Source organism: Cydia strobilella, chromosome 23 (genome assembly GCF_947568885.1).
Source record: "Cydia strobilella chromosome 23, ilCydStro3.1, whole genome shotgun sequence".
NCBI classification, from domain to species: Eukaryota; Metazoa; Arthropoda; class Insecta; order Lepidoptera; family Tortricidae; genus Cydia; species Cydia strobilella.
This window is the reverse complement of record NC_086063.1, coordinates 4773695-4798304: the sequence shown is the minus strand read 5'-3', so window position 1 is coordinate 4798304 and position 24610 is coordinate 4773695. Positions and strand designations below refer to the sequence as shown.

Here is a 24610-nt window from a genome sequence, read left to right as displayed (position 1 = left end):
AGTTTAAATTTGATTATAACCACAAAACTGATTCGTTACTTGTTTCTAATTAAACCGTTGCAATTAATTGCAATCACAACGAGTTACTATTTGACGTCACGACAAAATTACCCGCCAGATTAGATCTAGTTATAGAGCCCTGACCGCAAAGGTGATTGTCCTAGATATGTACAAATCTGGTAAGATAGGGTAAGATCATGCAATTATGTATGTATGTAATACGCACGATTTTTCCCAAAAAGAAACCTAACCTACGTGCGACATAAAATAGTAGAAATTAAATAAAATGGAACTAACATAAATCCATACTAAATTGTTGCCATTTACATCAAAAATGTGACGGTTGCGTAGGAAGTGGCGCCCTAAATAATTTTCTACAATTTCTTGTCGGACTATATATATATATATATATACTCGTACGAATTCTCCAGATTAGATTGTTACCAAAGAGTAGTATAATATATATTGTTACTCTTTAATCTTTGCTTCTTTGGTTATTACCACATTATTCTGACATTGACACTGCTATACACAATCAAATCTCGGATATCAAAAAAGTATAGTATCCAACAAATCAATAAAACTGTTAAAATGTGTGCAAAATAATGAATGGAATGCTATACCTACCTATTACGCATTCTATATAAGTATCAAATATGAATCTCCAATTCAAATGTATATAAATAATTATGAAAACACAATGCCTCAATCATAAACATTAAGGTACGTGAATAAAAAAGCCTAAAGTAATTACAAAATATCAAGATGCTATCGAAACAAATTTGTTATTTGACCAGTTTACAAAAATAATATCAAAATAAGAACAGTTGAAGAAACTTTCAGTCTGAAATTAAATGGAAAAGAAGATGAGGGTAAGATAAACCATAAGCCAAAGGTTAAGATAAACTTTCGTAAGTTAAACTGCATGTTTAATTGAATGTGTAATAAGAATCAATAGAGGGAAAGGAAAATGGAAACGGTAACTTTAATCCTTACTTCTATATTTTAGACAAACCTTTTAGTAAAACAGATTCAGGTAATGTTTATAAAATGGGGATAACTAATGCTAAACTCAAAGAAGTTGATAAATACTTGAAAGGGTACGCATGCGGTAACAAAAACGAGACTTCTATTGCCAATTGTAAGAATGATTTTCCAGAATGGACGATAAAACTCATAAAAAAACAACAAGCATTATGCAAGAGAAAGGACGAAAAACAGGAAAATACTATCATATTTTTACATTTGTTTATGAATTGGTGTATAAGGATAACTTCTAAATTTCGCAATTCATATTCCAAGCTAGTGGAAGATAATATATCTCCCAGTCCTACTCCTCATTATGAGGAATATGCTGTACAAAATGCAAGAGAACCAAATCCAGGCGAAAAAAATAAAGAAGCAAAATGCCACCGTCCAAAACCTTGCATAGTAAATTTTTGCTTCGATAATTTTAAACGTGAAGAAAAATCGAAAAAAGTTCCAGTTACAAGCTCACCACAGAAACAAATAAAAACTAACGTAAAGACTTCTGAACTTTTAGACTTTATCCAAGCCAAAGATAAAACGTCTGATACAGAAGAACGTTCACCAAAATGTAACACAAGACAGGCTTCAAAGAAAACCAAAGAGTCAAAGCACAAAAATCCCACACGATGCAACCCAGCCAAGAAAATTCTGTATCCCTCGAATAGATCTTGTAAAAAAAAAGTCAAACACAAGATTTCATCTATGCTGGCGAGGTTTAGAAAGAAGGAAAGATGCTTTAAAATGGGGTTCTTCCTAAGAAGTTTAGTAGCACGGAAGTCACCTGCTTACACCAGGTTATTATAGAATACTTTTATTAAATTATCATAATCTAAAAAAACAATTATTGCCACATATAACTTAATTTTTTTATTTTTCTAAAAACAAAGCTATATCGAATAGAGCGTCATAATATCTTAATTATGTTAACGTCTTAAAACATAATGATACAAAGAGATATGTGTGTAAGTAATTATTGAAATGACCTACTAAACATATTATTTTGAGATCGGCAAAAAATAATGGATATTTTTTTTTATTAATCTTTTATGAATACAATGCAAAAGTTTTCTCAAAACTTCGTTCAGAATACTCGGATTCCCCGGTTTTTGCATTTTTTAATCTAACATTTCTTGATGTTTAATGTTTGATGTTTGAACTATGTACTAAAACTTCAAATCGTAGCATTTGTATCGAAAAACATTTCAACTTCAAAATAAAATCTTAAGCTGTAAAGTACTTTGGGAACTATAGGATTTACTATGCCAGCAGAAAAATACTAAACACAGCCCCTTAAAAAAATTATATTTGAATTCGGCCTTAATACAAAATAATGAAGCAGAGAAATGTAAATATATATTGCGGTATTCTTTATCCCGATAAAATATCAGCAAAAAACCAAAGTCACACGAGCGAAGCCAGGGGGCAAAAACTAGTAAATAAATAAACGTACCGTCTCACAACGCTATTGTAAATATTGTAATATACATGAATCTATGCGTAAAAAAGTTCAATCGACTACTTTCAGTCATTATGATTTTGAGTCTTAACATCTCATTTATAGAGTTGAAATTCCCTTTAGTCTGGTTCATATTGTGGTCTTTTTTACGGTCCGATATGATGACCGAGACCTCGAATACGGTCGAATTAATTCTTGCAATCTCTTTTGTCACCTCATGGCCAAATGTTATATAATTATAACATAATACGCTAGCTATCAAGTATGAAGGCTTAACCGTTAAATATTTGATATTATTTGACAGACTCTGACCACGCTAACTTTGCACAAACTTTTATAAAATTAGTTTATGTATAACATCTTACTTAACATAATACAAATCAGCTTCATGCAGTCAAGCCTTCAAATAGTTCGTAGTTGAACATAAAATGACCAGAGCGTTTTCACAGTGTCCGTTACGATATCGGATGTCGGAAGGAAGTCAAATGTAAGATTCCATTGTACTTATTTATTATTTATATATAATATAAATCATTATTACTAAAAAACTATAAATGTGCCGTTCTCAACCAAAAGGGTCCTTAATGTCGGTTGTCATTAAGGCGCTATTTCCATAGCTTCCATTTGAAATCAACCTTATCGACAAGCGACAATGTGGTACCTTTTGGTTGAAAACGTCACAAATAACGCAAAAGGGCGGGCTTAATTCCAATGGCACTCTCCTGTTTTTGTCATAGGCGCCTTTCGACATTCGATATCGGAAAGGCGCTTCCTATAAATTCAGCCATGTCGGAACCCCCCGTCAGCTGTCGGACCGATAATATTTGTTTGTGTGCGTATGTGTAGACATAATGTTTGTTGGTGTGCGTGACCGCTAAAGACGGCGCGGCGCCCGGGCGCGCCTCGCGGCGTGACTACGCGGATGTAGGACAACAGTCCCCAAATCGTCCATTAGGTATATCAGCTTCAGGTGCTTCGTGCATTAGGTAAAATAGCTTTAGGTAAAACGTGCGTTCGGTAAAACGTGCATTAGGTATATCGTGCATTAGGTGTTTTGTCCATTAGGTTAATTTAGATTAGGTATTATAAACTTAGGTCATTCAATGTTTAGGTAAAATGATCGTTAGGTAATTTAAAAATAGGTGAATTGAGCATAGGTGATTCGTCATTAGGTAAATCAATTTTCGGTATTCTGAAATGTAACCAAATGACGGCGCATGATCGCCCAACGTTTTTTTTTATACTACGTCGGTGGCAAACAAGCATACGGCCCGCCTGATGTTAAGCAGTCTCCGTAGCCTATGTACGCCTGCAACTCCACAGGAGTCACATGCGCGTTGCCGACCCTAACACTCCTCTCCCTCGAGCTCTGGCAACCTTACTCACCGGCAGGAACACAACACTATTAATAGGGTCTAGTGTTATTTGGCTGCGGTTTTCTGTAAGGTGGAGGTACCTCCACAGTTGGGCTCTGCTCTAGATCTGGAATGACATCCGCTGTCCTGTGCCCTGCCACACAAAGCGAGATGTCATTCACAGTGCCCATACCTCTCTTTTGGACGTAGTTTTAGGACATATCCGGGTCCAAACCAACGGGTCCCAACGTGGGGCGCGTCCCGAAACAGGCTCCACAGCAGGGATGCGGAAGAGCCCCTTCACACCCTCCCAAAAGCGAGTCGAATGAAACCCACGACGACGGATGTAGGATCCTACATCCTATATCGGATCGGACAATGTGAAAACGCTCTAAGTAAATAAACACATCGACAAACATTCAGCATACTTACGGGTCACCGGTTAAAACGGGTCACCCGTGTTTATTAAGTTTAAAATAGTTGTACATATTGTTGCCACTTATGTACTTGTACTTATGTGTTGCCACTTTTCTGTATGCATGACATTGACCTGTTATTATTATTCTCTATTATTATTACTAATACTTATTATTATTTTCTGACATTTTTATACTTTTATTTTAATTTTATAGGTTTTAATGACATGCACATTGAGAGTCAAAGAGTATTGTACGCCAAATTCAGGCTGATTGTGATGTAACCAAATACTAACCCTACCACCATTTATAACCACTCACATTCAAACAATAAAAATTTGTATTTGTATTTGTACATCGGCCGCTTGATAATAACACGTGTGGTCCGTTTTAATAATACTATATCAATGTCACTGGATTTTTGAAATAAAAAAGAATAGTTTTAGCTCGATTTTTCGACGGAGCCCTTAGCTGCTTTGGTATCAGGACGATAATGTTGTTATGACCATTTTTTCTAAATCTTCCACTCTAGATTGCCTACTTACAATCACTAAAATGTCACGAGAGACCTACGTGATAACCGGTCGAAATTTCATTAACTGCTTCTCTATCACTCTTGCATATTTGAGCGATAAAGAGGCAGATAGCGAAAAACAATATTTTTTATTTACATGTTAGATAACAAAATTTCGATTTTCTTGATTCGCGTTAGACCCTCAGATTGTGGTAGTGGCGCCCCCTACGCAGACTTTCGCGTAATATTCCCTATTAGTTTAGTCCGACTCTAGGAGATTATTTTTATATTCAAGCGAACTTCCTTCTTATTTGTCAGTTAAATGACGTCAAAGAGACTTCTTAAATAAGTAGGAAATAAAACACTACATTTCTTACTAACTTGTGACTAGTTTATACGTGCTTTGTTTTAATATAAAGGCAGGTAATCCCCGAGAAAATTATTACCCACTTAGAAATATAGTGACACAGAAAAACAGGATTTTTTTATTATTTTTAAGAGTCACACGTACCCGCCGCCATAATGCCGCTCCCATACAATTGAAGATATGCTCTCATTTTAAAATTACATGCTTAAATTACATGAAACTTGGTATAATAATATGGTAATATGAGCATTTACTTAACATATGTGTACGGTGGTTTTATTAGCTCTTGTAAAGCGATAGCTGGACTCTACTACTTAATTTTTGTGCTTGTGTACGCTTTAATTTAATTTAATCATATTTTGAAGTAAAACTTCTTTAGGCGCGACTAGAGGGTAACTCAGATTTTTTTTCTGACGAAAGTAACGCTCAGTAGTGACACACGCACAAAAGAACACACGTCAAAGTGCCAACATAGCGATAAACGTCATCGTCAAAGAAGTTTTACTCCAATTACACGCACGCACTTTTTTTTATTATGTAATTAGTTTTAAATGTTTTAATATAATATATAAATATTTTCTGGAATAAATGAATTTCATTCATTTCATTAATTAATTAATTCATTCATTTATTACATTAATTATTACAAGTAGCACGTGGCCGTTGACTCGAAAATGGTGGTTAAACGCGTTTCAAGATTTTCTCCATTCACTGCACACTACCACATTAATTTACTGTATAATAAGCTATCGATATTACAATTTAAACAATATTAATGAGCAAAAAACAAAGGAATTAATCACGAGGCTAACTATCAAGAAGGCTCGAACCCGATGTCCGTTCAACGTCGTTGATCTAAATGAAAAAACCCTAAAATTTAAGAGTCCATCAACGTGCTCACTAGCGCCACTGCTTAATAATTGTGATTATTTAAATTCAACGATAGATATTTAATAAAGGGGGCCGCTACATACTGTATTTTGTATTTTAGTACCTTTTGAATACATCAAACTAGTTTTTATGTTGCTGGATTCGTCGATGTATGAACTCAATACAAAAACGGCCGTTTTAACTTTGGACGCATAGATCGACGAATCCAGCAACGTAAAAACTATTATAATGTATTCAAAAGGTACTTAAATACAAAATACAGTATGCAGCGGCCCCCTTTTTTATTAAATATCTATAGTAAAATTTTAATAATCACAATTATTTAGCAGTGGCGCTATTGAGCATTGATGGGCTCTTTTAAGTGTTGATTTTGTCATAAACATGTAAGAACAGTCGAACTGTGGACTACTTTATTACCTGACGTTGGTTAAAAAGGCAACACAAGCAGTAAAGTTACCTATATAATTATATTTGCATTATAAACAGCAAAAATTGCTGAAAACAGACCATACTAATTTGCATGACGCGATGGCATTTAAATAATGCTTACTATTAAAACAAGGAAAGACTTACCACAAATAATAAGGTTCTAGTCTAGGTACCTACAGGGTATCCCAGAACAACCAAGTCAGAGTGACACCGGAGGTAGATCAACTGAAGAGGAACCTCACCAGCGTTTTTTTTACGTGGAGTAATGCAGTTAGGCATTCCGCCCAGCCGAACATGACCCCAGTAAAAGTTGCATGGTTTTCGAGTTATCGATGCTGGTAGGTACTAAAAATGTTAAAACAAAGGGGAAAATTAGCAATTTTTTTATTTTATTTCGGTAATAACTCGAAAACCGTGCAACTTTTACTGGGGTCATGTTAGGCTGGTGAGGTTCCTCTTGAGTTGACCTACCTCCGGTGTCACTGTGGCGTGGTACTTCTAGGACACCCTGTATAGTTGTATTTAGAGGATAGTGGACGACCGTTTCATACTATATTTTATGGAAAATATTTGTATCAATTTATTGTACCTATATCAAAACCATAGCCATGCCCCTTCAGTTGACTTTTTTGATTATTATAAGAATTAGAAGCGAAAAACTAATTCTATACAATTCTAACAAAAAGTTATACAGTATCTCATAAAACGTGATAGCTAGACAGTTGAAATTTTTACAGATGATGTATTTGTGTTGCCGCTATAACAACAAATACTAAAAACAGAATAAAATAAATATTTAAGTGGGGCTCCCATACAACAAACGTGATTTTATTGCTACGGAACACGGAATGGTACGGAACCCTTCGTGCGCGAGTCCGACTCGCACTTGGCCGGTTTTTTTTCTATCGAACCGACTTTGGCATTTACCCTTCATTAAAACGTGTAAAAATTCAGTATAAAAACTAAAATTGTGCGTTATCCCCCTCCTAACGATTTCAACTCAAGGGATTCACGGCCTGATTCGAACTTTAAGATACGTCAAAAATTTGCTAAAGATACGACATGGATTGGATATTATGTCAGTGGCAAAAAAACGTCACCTTTGACACTGACCTATCCATATCGTATCTAGCAAATTTTTGACGTATCTTAAAGTTCGAATCAGGCCGTCAGATTCAGGAGTATCGCAACTGCAACGCATTTTTTTTAAATAGGTAGAATAGAAAATAGAATAGAATAGAAAAATATTTATTTGGCTTAAAAACGTACCTACATAAGAACAACAAATTAAATAATGACACGTACACGACATAGGATGCCGCTCAGCATAACCAGACGGCACCCAAAACTAAAAACTAAAACTAATTAATAATATTATTATTTAAAAAAAAACAGAAACGGTACAGAATAGAAAAAGAACGTGTATTACTTTAATCGCTTTACTTTATTTGTTTATATATATTATGTAATTCACTGATTTAAACTTTCACGATTTTTACTCATTATTATTTACAACGGCGGGACTTAATCGCGTAAAATAAGTTTCTAATTTACTTCTGACGTTTCGAGGACGGCGTTGTCCCCGTGGTCTCGGAGAACACTGGCTAAAGTTGACATCAACATCTTCTAGGCGCGCGAGAATTTCGAACTACCCGCACTTGGTCTTGTTTATTGACTCTTCGTTTTGGGCACTAATTATGTCACTGGACAAGTTAATAAAGAGGACTTCCGGTTCGAGCGCCATCTTGATAGTTAGAATCGTGATTAATTACTTTGTTTTTTGCTTATTAATATTGTTTAAAGTGTAATATCGATAGCTTATTATACAGTAAATTAATGTGGTAGTGTGCAGTGAATGGAGAATTAATTTTGAAGCGCGTTTAACCACCATCTTGGAGTCAACGGCCGGTAGTCCACGTGCTTCTTGTAAAGTCTAGCTATCGATTTACAAGAGCTAACAAATCACCGTACACTGTCTTGTACAACCGTACAATTTTTGTCGTTTGTAAACCTCTCAATACCTTGATACTGGCGAAATAGTGCCACTGGGCTGAAGCCATAATTTTAAAAGAAGAAGAAGAAGAAGAAGTCAATAAAGAAGACCAAGTGCGGGTAGTTCGAAAAAATCGCGCGCCTAGAAGATGCTGATGTCAACTTTAGCCAGTCTTCTCCGAGACCACGGGGACAACGCCGTCCTCGAAACTTTGGAGGTATAAAGCTTATATTATGCGATTAAGTCCCGCCGTTGTAAATAATAATATTATGTATTTTTTTTACAAATGCATAATTGTATTTTGCACTTTTTTTTAAACAACTAGGGCCACTTGCACCCTTCACTAACCCGGGGTTAACCGGTTAAACCTGGAGTTACCATGGTTACCAGTACAATTTGACACTGGGTTAACGGTTTAACGGGTTAACACCGGGTTAGTGGAATGGTGCAAGTGGCCCTAAAGGTTTCAAATCTAGAAACAACAAAAGCTTAGGAGTGTCAGGAAGTGAGATAGCATAGGAAAGTTTGAACCTGAAGGCCTTCTATTATTTGATAAAATTAAATAATCTGTTGCAACAATTATAATGTATTTCATCGTTCCCATTCCATCGATTATTAATTACTATTTAGAAGTACTATTTAGAAGTCAGAAGATAAATTTGCTCGGAAACTATCTTATTTCTTTTTGTTTGAGCCATAAGTCTAAGTGCATAAGGTTTGACATAATATCTAGCCATTTCTCTTGATTTAAGTCACTCAATACGCCGGTTAATTAGATGACTTAGCTATATACGTCAAGACATTTGAACACAATTAACAAGATTTAAGTATAAATATAAGGAATGGAACTAACTCAGGGCATTTGTGAGCTAGCGGCGGCCACCGCCACTCGTTTTTAAGGCAAAAAACGTTATATTTTTTCTTTGCTACCGCGATTGCCTTGGCCGTTCGCGACTGGTTCTATAATCGCATAATAGCACTGTAATTCTCGCTGTCCTGTCAAAGTGACGTTTGAAAGAGCGCGAAACGCGAGCGTGTTTATTTTTTTTTAATTTCGGAACTTTACTGTGTGTGACAATGAAGGAGTTGGCGGTCGCGTTACCCAGCCAGAGCAATGGCACCAATGGCAATGGTGTCGCTAAAAACGGGAAAAAATCTGAAAACGGTAAGTGTTTTTATTATTATGAAGAATACAGTTTTTTTTCAGTAACTGCTGCAATCTCCAAGTAAACAAAAGAAAAGAGCTGAAATAATTTAAAAACGGATGCTTGAGAATAAATGCATGATTATCCTGCAAGGTGACTTATCTTTTCTCTGAACACGCAGTTATTTGTATTGTAACAATTCGATAATTAAGTTGTTAATGGGAAGCTGTAAGTACCTTTAATTATTTCAAGGCACTATCATTATAGGTTATTATTCGTACCATGACATAGCCCCATGTTTCCCACGAGATTATAATGTTAAATTCGTAATTAGGTTATTAAACAGCGAATTAGTTATTTAATGAAGGTTTAGTAGATATGCCTATTAAACCATATTAAATGCAGTAACCGGTTATACAGTATTACTTATAATGTAGGTTCATAACTGTACATAGGAAAAACTTAAAACTAAAAATACAAAAATAAAATTAATCTTTAAAATAAAAGTAAAACCGACTTCAAAAAGGATAAAATAAAATATTATCCCGTTTTATATGCTCCAGCAGCTTATACGTTTGAAGTCGGTGCCAAGCCAAATAGATACAATACTGGTTCTTTCTATCTTAAAATCGAACGGCGGCGTGTTGGTACTACGAGAATGCAAACCGGTTTTGATTTGAATGAAATTTCGGTTATTAACGGGTATTAACCGGTTTTTCCATACAATTAAAAACCGGTTTGCATTCCCTAGTTGCTACCTAATGCTGAAAGTTTGTAGTTCGATTTGATCACACCTTGTATATTTTTTCTTTGATATTTGATATATATTTCCGAAAAAATACATCCAAAATTAAAGTATAATAGGGTATTTGACTGTATTTAAAATTAATTATTTTACACCATGCATGAAATAAAGCACCAGAAGATTAATAGAGAAACGTAGACAGCAGTTATTTTTAGACACAATTTCTATTTTAAGACCCGTATAAAACTATAAAGAGAACGTAATTTAATTGTGACGTCACATGCTAGTGTTTCATATAAATTCCATAGTAGCAAAATCGTTTTGACAATTCGAAAAAATAAACTGATTTGACTGGTAGTCAAATACCCTATTAGATTTTTCTATATGTAATTCAATTAATTTTCACTAATCTATTTATAAATTGAAATTAGAGCCTGACCAGAATATGATCACGCGCCATGTTGCGGAATTTCACTGAAACTAATATTTTCATACTATACTGAACCAAAGAGGATATAATATTATGGAGCGGTACTATCATAGTAAATTTTGTAACCACAGTAAATTCACTGCCATCTATCGACACACTTTAAAACTAAAAATGAAGATTTATAAAAATACGATAAAATGTATTTAAATATGTATAAATGTTTTTTTTATTTGCATTAATTATTTTTATGAGTTTGACCCACGTTCTTTCACTGATATGCGTTAAAATTGTTAAATAACGAAACCGTCAACGCCATCTATACGACAGTAGGCCAAAGCTAGTGGCGCCCTCTGATCGAGAATAGAATTTTCTTGACAGTCACGTTTTTACCTTAGACTGTATCCATCTATTACGGAGTTATATCTATCTTTGACTGAACTGTCACCCTATACAATACATGAAAATAACAGCCGCGCAGCGCCCTCTTGACAATGATTATATATTCCTGGTCAGACTTTACAATACAATAAATTAAAATTACAATTACATTAGAAAAATAATCTAGTAGTATTAATCTAGTAAATAATTAGTTAAGTTAATTAATAAGTTAAGTTTCCATATCAACTTGCAACCGATCCACCATTTCCGGCAAACGATCAGGTGTTGGCCGGAAGTCCAGTCGACCACGACTTCACTTATTCAATTCAATGTCAAGGCATTGTGACAGCCTTCTAAGGCCTTTTAACCTTTTCAACGTCATGTTTCCATATAAAAGTAGTTAGATTATAATAGGGTATTTGACTACCATTCAAATCAGTTTATTTTTTCGAATTGTCAAAACGATTTTGCTACTATGGAATTTATATGAAACACTAGCATGTGACGTCACAATCAAATTACGTTCTCTTTATAGTTTTATACGGGTCTTAAAATAGAAATAAGTAGTGTCTAATAAAACTAATTAAAAATTAAAAACACGACTGCGGAATTTTAATCGTCTCTCAAAGCTCTTCATTTTGATACCCCACTCGATAAAATTGCAAGATTTTTTTGTTTCCAAATGTCGCGCGTTATTGTGTATTACGTCCGCCATGTTGATTTTATTATGACGTCATGTAGCCTTTGTCACCCGGGATGACGTAAGGATTCTAATGATATATCATACATCTAAATCGGTTAAGGCATTTAGAAGTTATGGTGGAATAAAGAAACTCACATACAAACATGAACCCTGAAAACAATACACTCCTTTTTTTGGGCAGTCGTGTAAAAATAACTGCTGTCTACGTTTCTCTATTAATCTTGGTGCTTTATTCCATGCATAGTATGATTTCTAGTTTTCATGCTAATATTTGTTTTTTCAGTGACCCGTTTTAATATAGGTATAATCTGTCAAGCCATTTCCGTCAGCAAAGAGCGGCAAATTTGAAAAATGTAGGCGCGAACGGTTATCGTCCCATGGAAAATTTGAATTTCGCGCCTTTTTCTACTGGCAAAGGTGTTTGACCGGCTATATTTAATATGTCGGAGTCTCACAGAAATTTTGTGAATAAAATAGCTGTTAATATAAATTTAACCAATTTGAGAAGCAGTAATTAGGTCACAAATTACCGATGAATGGCAGCAGCCAATACGATTAATAATCAATTAAATTATTGGTAACATAATCTTTAATTATAAAAAAACTACTTCACAAAATAGTTTGAAACATTTAAATTATTTACAACCAACAATTACAATTAGATTAATTTTACAATTACAATATACTGGTCTCTCAAACAACCACATATTTGATTATTAGAGATCCTAGGCCCTAGACCCTAGGGCCATGGAGCTGCGACGCCCTTAACCTTTTCCAGGACATAAAATAAACTACTTGAGACTTCGGCTGGCTCATTCCTAGGCCAAAGAATAGGCATAGCTCTCCAGCGGGGTAATGTAGCCAGCCTCATGGGCACCCTTCCGCAGGGGACAGGCTTGGAGGACCTTTCATTGGTGGGTATTTTTAGGGTTCCGTACCCAAAGGGTAAAAACGGGACCCTATTACTAAGACTCCGCTGTCTGTCTGTCTGTCCGTCTGTCACCAGGCTGTATCTCATGAACCGTGATAGCTAGACAGTTGAAATTTTCACAGATGACGTATTTCTGTTCCGCTATAACAACAAATACTAAAAACAGAATAAAATAAATATTTAAGTGGGGCTCCCATACAACAAACGTGATTTTTTTGCCGTCCGACTCGCACTTGGCCGGTTTTTCTATATTAATTTAATTTTTAAGTAGTTTTATTTTAACGTCAGTTTAGTTTTAATTTGTTTAGTTTATAGGTAGTTTTAATCTTTCTTATATTTGTTATGTACGTGAATAAATATTTTAAATTCCATTACAATTACAATTAGCCAAAAATGGAGTTGTCGCGGAAGAGTGTGGTCTTCATTAGTTCCATCTTACAAAAATAATTGCACTGTCTGAATGCAAACAAAATCGCTTTAATATAAATCTATCCAAGTTGAAACTCATTAATTAGGTCACATGATGAATGATAAATAGCGTTACCTTGCAGTTTCTGATCCGTGGCAGCCTCCGTGGTCTGGTTAGCACAAGGATGCTAGCAATTAGTTCACATGAGAACGTTGAGCATTCCGACTTTAAGATCTTCTTTATTTGATTTGGGTGTGCGCTAGCGCTGCGATGTCAAAACGATATAAATTGGGGTAAACAGTGTGTCAAATAGCGCTCCTAGTGTAGAAGCGGACGCTATAAATGATTGGGCTATTTATGAAACTTTCTATAATTTCACACTTTTATTTAGCTTCACTGCGTATATACCTACCTACCTTTGTATATATATTATATATAATAGCTTTGTATATATAATAGTGCTTCAAATCTTGTAACTAAAATTTGACCCACTTCCCGGTATCTGATTCAGTTGAAATTTGGAGTACTGTCGTAATTCTGGTAACAATGCAATAATATGTTAACATGGAGGTGTTCTGATAATGCAGCCGGTAGGTAGCCAAAGGAACTCCTCGATGGAAAAACACAAACACATCACAACAGTTTAGGCTCATTATAAAGCTCTCAAGAAGTACTCGATGAAAACTTCGGGCGCGGCGGACGCGGTTTTCTTTCCCTAACTTTAAATTCCTTCACGACCTGACATTGGCTAACCTAACAAAAGCCATAACAAAAAAAAGAGTACTCGATAGACATGCAAACGAGAAGAAGTACAGTCAGCAATAAAAGTGTCACACACAAAAAAATTTTTGTCAGTTACTTGTTTTTTACTTACGATACTTTTATTAAAAATATTTAAAAATAACATATAAAAAGCGTTTTTTAATTATCAATTGGTTTAGGTTTAAAGATATTTATTCTTATAAAAGACATACAAGTCACTTACACGAGAACAGTTATAAGAAAACTCAATAAAAATATTAATATGATAAAAAAAATCAATAAAAATATTTTTAGCCCAAAAATGCACATTTAGGTTAAGCGCGTTTATTACAATTCTGTAATATATTGGTAATATTGGTATTGTATCAGCAAAATCGCACAGCAGTGAGAACGTGGTATCTTTGCCACCGGTGTCTGGTTTCGATATTATGCGCGAAATACGACTCCATCGGTTGACCGAACCCACTAATCGGGTCAAAAACTTGAGGTTTCAGTATTAAATATAAATATATTGATATATGGAGTCAATCTTAGCCTCAATATGTGTTCTTAGGTTCAGTGGTTAGGTTACACTTTATTCACATGGCTACAGTGTAACATGGCAAACCTGCATAGTGCAGCCACCGCGCGCACTGGCCGGTAGTAAAAGAAAACCGGACAAGTGCGTCGCCCACCGAGGGTTCCGTATTTTTTACACGACTGCCCAAAGAAAAGAGTGTAATGTTTTTTAGTATTTGTTATAACAGCAACGTCAGCAACAGAAATACATCATCTGTGAAAATTTCAACTGTCTAGCTATCACGGTTCATGAGATACAGCCTGTGGTGACAGACGGACAGACAGACAGACAGGCAGCGGAGTCTTAGTAATAGGGTCCCGTTTTTACCCTTTGGGTACGGAACCAGAGATAAACAGAGATATTTTTCGTAGCAACTGTCATCCCATATATTTTTACTTTTCGTTTAGCGTCTGTCGATGTACGATTGTCATCTTCGCAAGGCCTCCTGTTTAAAAAGTATCTATTTACCAGCTCATGAGAAGACAACAAGGTTTGTTCTGCAATAAACTTATTAACAAGTCGTTTTTGTAATAAACATAAGGCAGAAGTCATATGTAAGGTGATCACATAAAAGAAAATGCGGTGTAACGGGTGTACCTATTTCCATTTGCCGGCCCTACGTGACCACCGCCATACGCCGGCCGGGGACAGAGGGAATGATCCGTATAAAGTATTTACTCAGTTACTCACTTAACGAAAATTTACCAAGAAAAGTGCAACGATTTTGATAGCATACGCAGTGCAAGTGTTATTTTATACGTCATAATTTCATAGGTTTGACGTTTAAAATAACACTTTCACTGTGTGTGCTATCAAAATCGTTGCAGACTTTTCTTGGTCTAACTACTAATTTTGACGCTAGCTATTAAATTGGCAATTTTTTGAGCTATTAAAGTACTTCATTTCCTTTGTCACATTTTTTCCGACTGACACGTTTCGGTTATTAAGCAGGAGTCTGTTACATCGGAAAGTTTGGGCTTGGCAAAGTTAAACCCTAGAAATTTAATCAAGGTATTAGTCAAGCTAATAGAATACACATTATACGCAACTTAGGTATAGAAATTACGATAACGAGGTCACAATTTTAATTAACTCCATAAACAACTTAATAGTAACAGTTGTTAATTTCGCAGGAATACCTACGAATATGCAGACTTGAAGCTATGTAGTTGCGTAACTTCATTAGTAAGCATAGCAACAATAAAGCGAAGTACATATTCAAGTTTGTAAAAACCTTAAATGTAATTTAGAGATAACAAAAATGTTTAAATGTGATTTAGAGATTAACTTACAAACGCTGTGAGCCTAATATTTATAAAAATATTCAACTCGTCAGAAGTGTAATTTTCTTAGGAATTAAACGAACTTACCTGTAAGTGAAGTTCGATTCTAATTATATTAGCTGCACAAATTTCTTCAATGATGTATAATAACTTGTAGTAGGCTCCACAAGCAAACTTGGATCATGACTAATTCAGAGTAAAAATAAAAAAAAACAACGAGTATTCACACTTTTGTATCAGATTACCGAACGCACAACTTCTGAGTAAAGGAATACCTTTTCGATAGATAAGAAAATTAACCTATATAGCCTTTAACTTTTGGGTTTGTCTACAGGAAAGACGTGAAACAGTTTTGTGTTTGACCCAGATTAATCTCATAATAGCAATGAAAATGGGTTCTGTTGTATAGAATTTTATTCAAATATCTCGTTTGCTCTTAAATATCGACTTATACGTAGACTTTAGATAGAACGAGATAATAAGTAGGTATAAATACGATCTCTTTAACTCCAGAAAATACCTACAACATAAAATAGTGCACTTACGAGGGGCGTTCAATAAATTCTCGATATTGATATCTTACAACCTTTTTGAGTATTTCTTTTGTTACTGGCCACTAAGAGTCATTCATAGACTTTAAAAAAAAAAGTAAAATTCAAACCGATATGTTCTTGTTTTTCTGCAATTGCCGAACAAACGTGAGCACCATGAGCGATTTAACAATGTTAATTAAATTAGAGCATCGAGCCGTAATAAAATTCTTGACCAATCAGGGTAAAAATCAAAAAACTATAAAAGAAGAAATGGATTGTGTTTACCGTGAGTCTGCTCCTTCTTTATCTACCATTCAAAAGTGGTCAAGTGAATTTAAACGTGGGAGAGAGAGTATTGAAGATGATCCTAGACCAGGCCGGCCTGTAGTAGCTACTTCACAAGAAAATATTATCAAAGTGGAAAAACTTATATTGGAAGACGGCCGAGTGAAGGTAAAATCAATAGCTCAAATAACCGGTCTTTCTGTTGGTACCATACATGATATTATCCATTACCATCTTAATATGTCAAAAGTAAGTGCGAGATGGGTTCCGCGAATGCTGACACCGGTTCAAAAAGATATGCGAGTAGCTTGTTGTTCCGATTTTATTGACCTGTGCGGTGAAAATCCTGATGTGCTGCAGCAAAAGATAGTTACTGGAGATGAAACCTGGGTTCATTATTATGACCCAGAAAGTAAACAGGAGTCCATGCAGTGGCACGTTAAGGGTACAGCTCATCCCAAGAAGTTCAAGGTCATCCCTTCAGCTGGCAAGGTCATGGCCACAATATTTTGGGATTGTGAAGGAATATTACTGATCGATTACAAACAAAAGAGTGTAAATACCACAGGACAGTACTACGCTAATATTCTACGTCAATTAAGGGGTGCAATCAAAGACAAGAGGCGAGGAAAATTAACCAAAGGTGTTCTGCTTCTGCATGACAACGCCCCTGTGCATACTGCTCATATTGCCAAGGCGGCTATTCTTGAATCTGGGTTTGAAACTATTACTCACCCACCGTATAGTCCGGACTTAGACCCCAGTGACTTCTTTTTGTTCCCCAATCTTAAAAAGGATCTGCGTGGAAATCGATTTTCTGACGATGAAGCGTTGAAGGCGGCAGTGGAGGAGCATTTTGACACCAAAGATAAAAATTATTTTTATGAGGGATTAAAAAAAATAATAGATCGATCTTTTAAGTGTATCAACATAGGGGGGGAGTATATTGAAAAATAAAAATATTAAACTTATCGTATTTGTTTGTTTTCATTCACATACCGAGAATTTATTGAACGCCCCTCGTACCTACACGTTCACCCAGATGCGAAAGTGCATGGCCACTTTATGAATGAATTCCATTCATAATGTGTCAATGCAATTTTTCAGCTCGCTGTAGATCCACCATCATTATACCATTCAAAGATAGATATAACTCCGTAAAAGATGGATACAGTCTAAAGAGTCCCACTGACTACCAGTCCGCCGGACGATATCGGCCTGTCAGTTAGAACAAAAATTTGACAGTTCCGAACAACTGACAGGCCGATATCGTCTAGCGGACTGATAGTCAGTGGGCCCCTTAAGGAAAAAACGTGCCTCGAAAGTCAAGAAAATTTGATTCTCGATCAGATGGCGCCACTACCTTTGGCCTATTCTCGTATAGAGGGCGTTGACGGTTTCTTTTGTTATTTAACAATTTTAACGCATATCAGTGAAAGAACAGGGGTCAAAATCATATAAAAATAATTATAATGCAAATAAAAAAATCATTTATCCATATTTAAATACATTTTATCGTATTTTTATAAATCTTTATTTTTAGTTTTAAAGTGTGTCGATAGATGGCAGTGAATTTACTGTGGTTACAAAATTTACTTGACTCTGACTTCATATCATCTTTCACACAGTCCATCCACCTTTTCCTCGGTTTTCCGAGATGTATAAGTTACTCTATGGTTTACTAAATGGGCTAGTGCACTCTGGTGGCAGAACATTGCAGTAATACCCCCTATTGATGCTTTTACAGTATAATTTTATCAGTAACTAGAGCTCGCTTTAAAGTCTTTATAAGGCTTAAGCTTTAAACTCTAAGCTCGGGCTTTTCAGTGTGAAATTACAGACGAAGAATTCCCCTTCTGCCACTTAAGATCTGTTGCACTTTAGTAGTATGTATTGTTATATTCGTTTTTTTAAGTTAAAAGACTACTCGTATTAAGGGGCCCACTGACTATCAGTCCGCCGGTCGATATCGGCCTGTCAGTTAGAACAAAAATTTGACAGTTCCGAACAACTGACAGGCCGATATCGTCCGGCGGACTGATAGTGGGCCCCTTTATGCCTAAAAATGCCTTTTTAAATCCCACATTTTTAACAAACTTTTCAAAAGCCGAATAAAATATTTTCAGTGTATTTTAAGTAGGTACCGTCAACCGGGGTGAATAGGGATGGCTGGGGTGAATAGGGACAAAACATAAAATGTGATTTAACTGTCAATACATACATACATACAAAATTTACTATTTTCCATCAAATTCTTAGGCGTAAAAATCATTTGAAGATTCTGTAAGCCATTTTTGCATAAAATGGTTTTTTTGGCATAATGCGTAGGGGTTTTTTAAATGTTTAATTTAATAGTTACGTGTAGATAGAGTTTAATCTAAGGATTAACTCGAAACAGCGAATCATTTCATAATTTAAATCCTTACATTGGTTCCTAAGACTATGGCCCAATGATGAAATCTACTTATAGCAAATAGTCAGTCGCAAGTTCATGCTTCCTCATTTTATACTCATCTTAATTGATTACAATTTGCTTACGTATTTAAGTTACAATGTAGTTACGTTACGTTAGATAACTTTTGATCTGTCCATAATTGCTAATGAGGGGGTCATTAGCAATTTGTGACTAATCAGATGAAACGCATTATCCTTATCTAGAAACACCCACTGAATACGTTAAAAGATTACAATTATGCTCAGAATTAGAAATAATTAATCAACGTTCGCGATTATAGAGCCCGTATAAGCTAATTCTTCACCGACCTTGACGTGACAAAGTGTGGCCGTGCCGTCATATTTTTATACGAACTTCGCGTTTATGGAACCACTTTCACACTCAAAGTTAGTTTAGTTAGTCCGATTCTAGTATAGATCTAATACATTTTACGTTGCTGGATTCGTCAATCTATGCGTACAAAGTTAAAACGGCAGTTTTTGGTTTTGAGTAGCGTAGCGGCCCCCTTTATTAAATATCTATCGTTAAATTTAAATAATCACAATTATTAAGCAGTAGCGCTAGTAAGCACGTAGATGGGCTTGACGTTGACGCTTGGGTTTGACGACCGGTCTGGCCTAGTGGGTAGTGACCCTGCCTGTGAAGCCGATGGTCCTGGGTTCGAATCCCGGTAAGGGCATTTATTTGTGTGATGAGCACAGATATTTGTTCCTGAGTCTTGGGTGTTTTCTATGTATTTATGTATTTGTATATTATATATATATCTTTGTCTAAGTACCCACAACACAAGCCTTCTTGAGCTTACTGTGGGACTTAGTCAATCTGTGTAAGAATGTCCTATATTTATTTATTTATTTATTTATTTATTTATTTATTTATGGGCTCTTGAGGGCCTACCGCGTACCACGTTCGACGTGTTGCCTCCCTGTCACACTTACGGACGACTTTATAAGTGCGACAGAGAGGCAACACGTCGTACGTGGTTTGCGGTAGGCCCTCTGAACTCCTCGTTAGCACAATATTGATACCCGAGCGAAAGATCCCAAAAATGAACCACGAGCGTGCGAGATTTTTTTTCGCGATTTCGGGGTTGGCCCCATAGTAAAAGTTGATCAGTGTGACATATTCACCCTCAGAGTTTGGTCAGTGATAACTGATAACAAAATCACCCTGTATATTAAACTATTTAATTTACAAATTAATACTGCAATAATTAATTATTAATTAATTAATAATTAATAATTAGTTTTGTTTATTAATTATTTAGTCGGGATGTATTATAAATTCAATATACGCGATATAATCCGTTTTCATAGTTTTATTGCATGAGTAACTATCGCGATAACCGAAGACATTATTAAATTAATACTCCTTTTAATATATTTTGATCTTGTTTTCAATAGTAAAATAACATACCTACACAATTAATAGTTATACCTACAATATAAAGTGATTAGCCTTTTAGTCTGTCAAGGTAGAAATCCTCACATTAATCTTAATGTATCTACTACGTACCTCAGGTGTTTTCCATTCAAGTTGAGGAAAATACAGCTAAACACGCAACTAACTTAATTCCATTTACTGACATTACTAGGCTTATTTATATATTACTTACTTATTTACTACTTACCTATACCTAAGTAGAAATAAGGTAAAATATTATAATTCCTCAAATCGTGGGAAACTAGTCATACCTACTATTGAAATCATAGAATAAATGTTCTAAATTCAAAAGGCGTAAATGTCTTTCGTTTGATGTATTCATTGTCCAAGAAAAAAAATTCACTAACCTAACATATTGGGCTCTGCGTAAAACAAAAAATTATGCTAATGCATTAAGTTAATCGGCACTGTGAATGTAATCTCGCTTTGTGTTGTTAAACACAGCATAGCGGATGTCATTCTAGATCTAGAGCAGAGCCCAACTTTACTGGGGAAGTACCTCCACCTTACAGAAAACCGCAGTCAAATATCACTAGACCCTACTCATAGTGTTGTGTTCCTGCCGGTGAGTATTTTAATGTTGCCAGAGCTATCTGCCATAGCTAGTTGCCATCCATAGGTTACGGAGACCGCTTAACATCATGCGGGCCGTATGCTTGTTTGCCACCGACGTAGTATACTTATGAAAATGAAAAATGATTTATTGGGTACACAACAGGTTTTAACTAGGATCGGAACAAGAACCTTCTTTTAAGTAAAAAGATACTTGTGCCAGAAGGCTCCGCTCTTCCATTAAGTACAAGGTTTACCAAAATTATCTTAAATTAAATTATCTTAAATCTTAAGCTTATACTTATTATAAGGTAAGATAGGTACATTAGGTACTTTAGATTAGAAACTAAGTTTAACTTATACATATAAAAACGTTTATAATTATAATGATACCTTTACACTTCGTTGAAGTCGATGCAGAGTTAGCTTAGGCGGACTCCATTAAAATAAGGCTATTGTAAGTACTACCTTATATTACTTATAATCCAAGTACATAATATGTACGTCTGCTCGTTTGCTGAATATCACATAAAAAAAATAAAAATAAAAATATAGTACCTATGTTTTGTTATAAAAAAAATTACCTTAACTGTACTTAGCATTCAAGAAACACAGGGAAAAAATCGCAATTAACATGCGTTTTGTAGTCACATATGTCAATAACCCAGATACGTTAGTAATGGCATCCTCGCTTCCTGCGTGCCTAAAACCTGTGGGTTTACCCGCTAGGGTTCCCCAATGACGTCAATCCTGTGAGACAGGTGAGTCTGCAAATAAAACAAGACGTTCTTAGGTTACTTCCTAATAACACTTTCTCGTAATTGTAAGATGTTGAGAAAGCTTAGTTATTCCCCGAGTTTAAAATGATGTGTCCTTTTGCACAAATTACTATGCCGATTGTCGGGATTGGGCAGCCCCGAAGATTTAAAGCCTAGCGGTATCAACTAGGTACCTAATCTTCTGTTAAATGTCACGCCCTTTACTTAATTTTCACTTTATACAATTTGGATGTACTTTTTAGTTTTACATAGTTTTACATGTATCAATTTTAGAAAAATAGCATTAGGAGAAAAACAGATAGATATTAGTACCCAATTACCCACTAATAAAAAAAATTTACAACTATTTTTATTGAAAATGAAAGTGAAAATGAATTTTTTTTATTACATTAATAAAATGTTACATTACAAGGTATTTAGGTTGGGACTTCCTATTAAGTATAATTATTATACCTGTATCAGGAAGCCCCGCTATTGAGGTCTTCAAAATTCGACCTATTAACATCCTATTTAACTCGTTAAATGTCGAAAAGGTAGAAAATTTTTGAGGGGGCCACTTTCTACGTAACTGTCACATTTTTGACGTAAAATGCTTAAACAAGGCAACAATTTAGTAGGTATGGAATTTTTTTAGTTCCGTTTTATTTAATTTCTACTATTTTATGTCGCACTATAACATCACAACCATTAATTTGTTAAAAACTCCCAAAGACGATAAAGAATATTTAATATATTCCAAGAAAAATCTCTAACAAATACATTAGATTATTACATCCTCCGGGCTTCTCTTCTCCGATTCTTCACCCAATTGGAAAACCCTAATTTCCTTCTTAATGATTGTGACGTACGTTCCAACATCAACTCTAAAATAAATTCCATAGAATTCCAAATCTAATGAGACATGTTATTAGTAAACGAACTCATTACAATCAAATTTTAACTTAATATCAATAGTACAAAAGTAAATTTTCCAACAAATACATAAACCTAAATCGCGATAGTATTCCGGGCATCTGACTTTGATTTGTAGTACTGTAAAGATAGAGTTTAATATTGAATGTGACAAATCCGTTACTCGACAGCCGATCGATTTCACACACGCGCAATGAAAACTTGCCATTCATGTACAAAAATCATCTGTTGCATTGCCACAGCTCAGTCAGCCACAAGACGGGAACGCGGACACGCGACCGCCATTTTCTTTTTCAAATTTTAATTTTCGAACGCACCCCTGTAAGTACTCGAACGTGTCCTTTGCGGATTGCTAAAAAAAGTTAAATGTGAACGTTTAAAAGGTTTGTTTCTGGATCGGGTGTAAGTACCAATTGGCATCTCTAAAAGTAATTTTGAATAAAATAGTATATTGTTTACTATTGAATTTAATCTTCGACTAATATTGAGCACGATTTATCCTTCTTGAGTAAAATTTGTCTAGTTTTAAATGACTAATAACAATAATAAGCACCGATGATGGAGGTTAGGTTTTTCGCGCGTATCAGTGAGACGCACTGCGTGTTTTCCGATACTTATGTTGGAATTTGACATATCAAAAGGGTTCAGTTATTTTAGTTATAATAATAATCTTAGTCTTGTTATTTCAATAGCTATTTGTGAAAATATGTATCCTTACCAAAGCTTAGTTAGATTTTTGACGGTTACGAGTAGATCGTGTAATTCCAAATATCAGTAGTTTTTTTATGCAAAAATTAAATAGATTCACATTGTATTAAACAAAATCTAATTAAAAAATAACTACGTATTAAAAAAGCAATTTAGCATCCACGTGAGAATAATATAAATAAAATTGCTACTTACATTAATATAAGAGCAATAATAATTATGAATAACATGATAATTAACCACGAGTTAAGATAAGAATTGCATCATAATTATAACTAGAATAATAACATTAACAATACGAACATTCCTACTTATTTATATCATAAGTTTTAACAATATTTTCATGGTCAATCATTATTATTAAGCACGTTTGCATTAGTTAACTGCCGAAATTATATAGGTATCTAACTTTAACACTTATAAATAAGAAACCCTTCTCAAGTTAGGTTCTTTGTATGATTAAATATCAAAATGAGGGGTCTTATGTCAGTTTTTATTGTTTTGCTCATTTTGTTATAACTGTCCCTCTAAAAATATAATATGTATTTTGCATTACTGTTAACGCTCAGTAGCCAACATAATTTTGACCTATCTCATTAAGTGAAATGTAATATTTCTTTTGAGACAAATAAAAATATCTTTAACCCGAAATATAAAATTAATAAGTAGCGAAATTGACACCAATAATAAACAAATTTTAGTCTTTATCAATTACTGCTTCCCTATAGATAAATGTCATGTACAACAACATGATAGTTTACATGTATATATAAACTATAAAAATAAAAATTACAATAAAAAATTATAATAAAAAACAAAAATACACGGGAGAACAAGGTCAAGCATTTTTTGTGCTTTCAATTATTTTTAATCAGCAAGAACACGTAAGATCGCAATATAAAATGTGTTGTCACGCGATTATACAATTTTTTTTTTTTGTATAGGAAAAATATAAATAGATAAACAAAGGTCATAATTATAACTAGAATCGCTATAAAAAAACAATAAGATATGTCAATATATTCAATGTTAAACACAATAAATAATATTCTGATTCATTATATTAACAAGTTTTCATTATTACAACAATAAAATCAAGAATATAGTTCACGCCTTATAGGCGCGTGAACATTTGGTAATAATTGATA

At 34.6% G+C, this 24610-nt stretch overlaps 1 protein-coding gene across 4 annotated transcripts in view; it reads left to right on the top strand.

The window, feature by feature from the left end:
- Positions 1-9364: 9364 nt before the first annotated feature.
- The window catches only part of LOC134751839 (GTP cyclohydrolase 1), a 30733-nt gene continuing 15487 nt past the window's right edge, over positions 9365-24610 (top strand). For 2 of the 4 annotated variants that reach the window (XM_063687339.1, XM_063687341.1), the window contains exon 1: positions 22950-23075. In XM_063687339.1, the coding sequence (XP_063543409.1) occupies positions 22965-23075 (111 nt within the window). In that variant the 5' untranslated portion in view covers positions 22950-22964. Of the gene's footprint in view, positions 9616-22949; positions 23155-24610 lie in introns of those variants that run through there. The other 2 variants (XM_063687342.1, XM_063687340.1) reach the window with 2 other exon arrangements.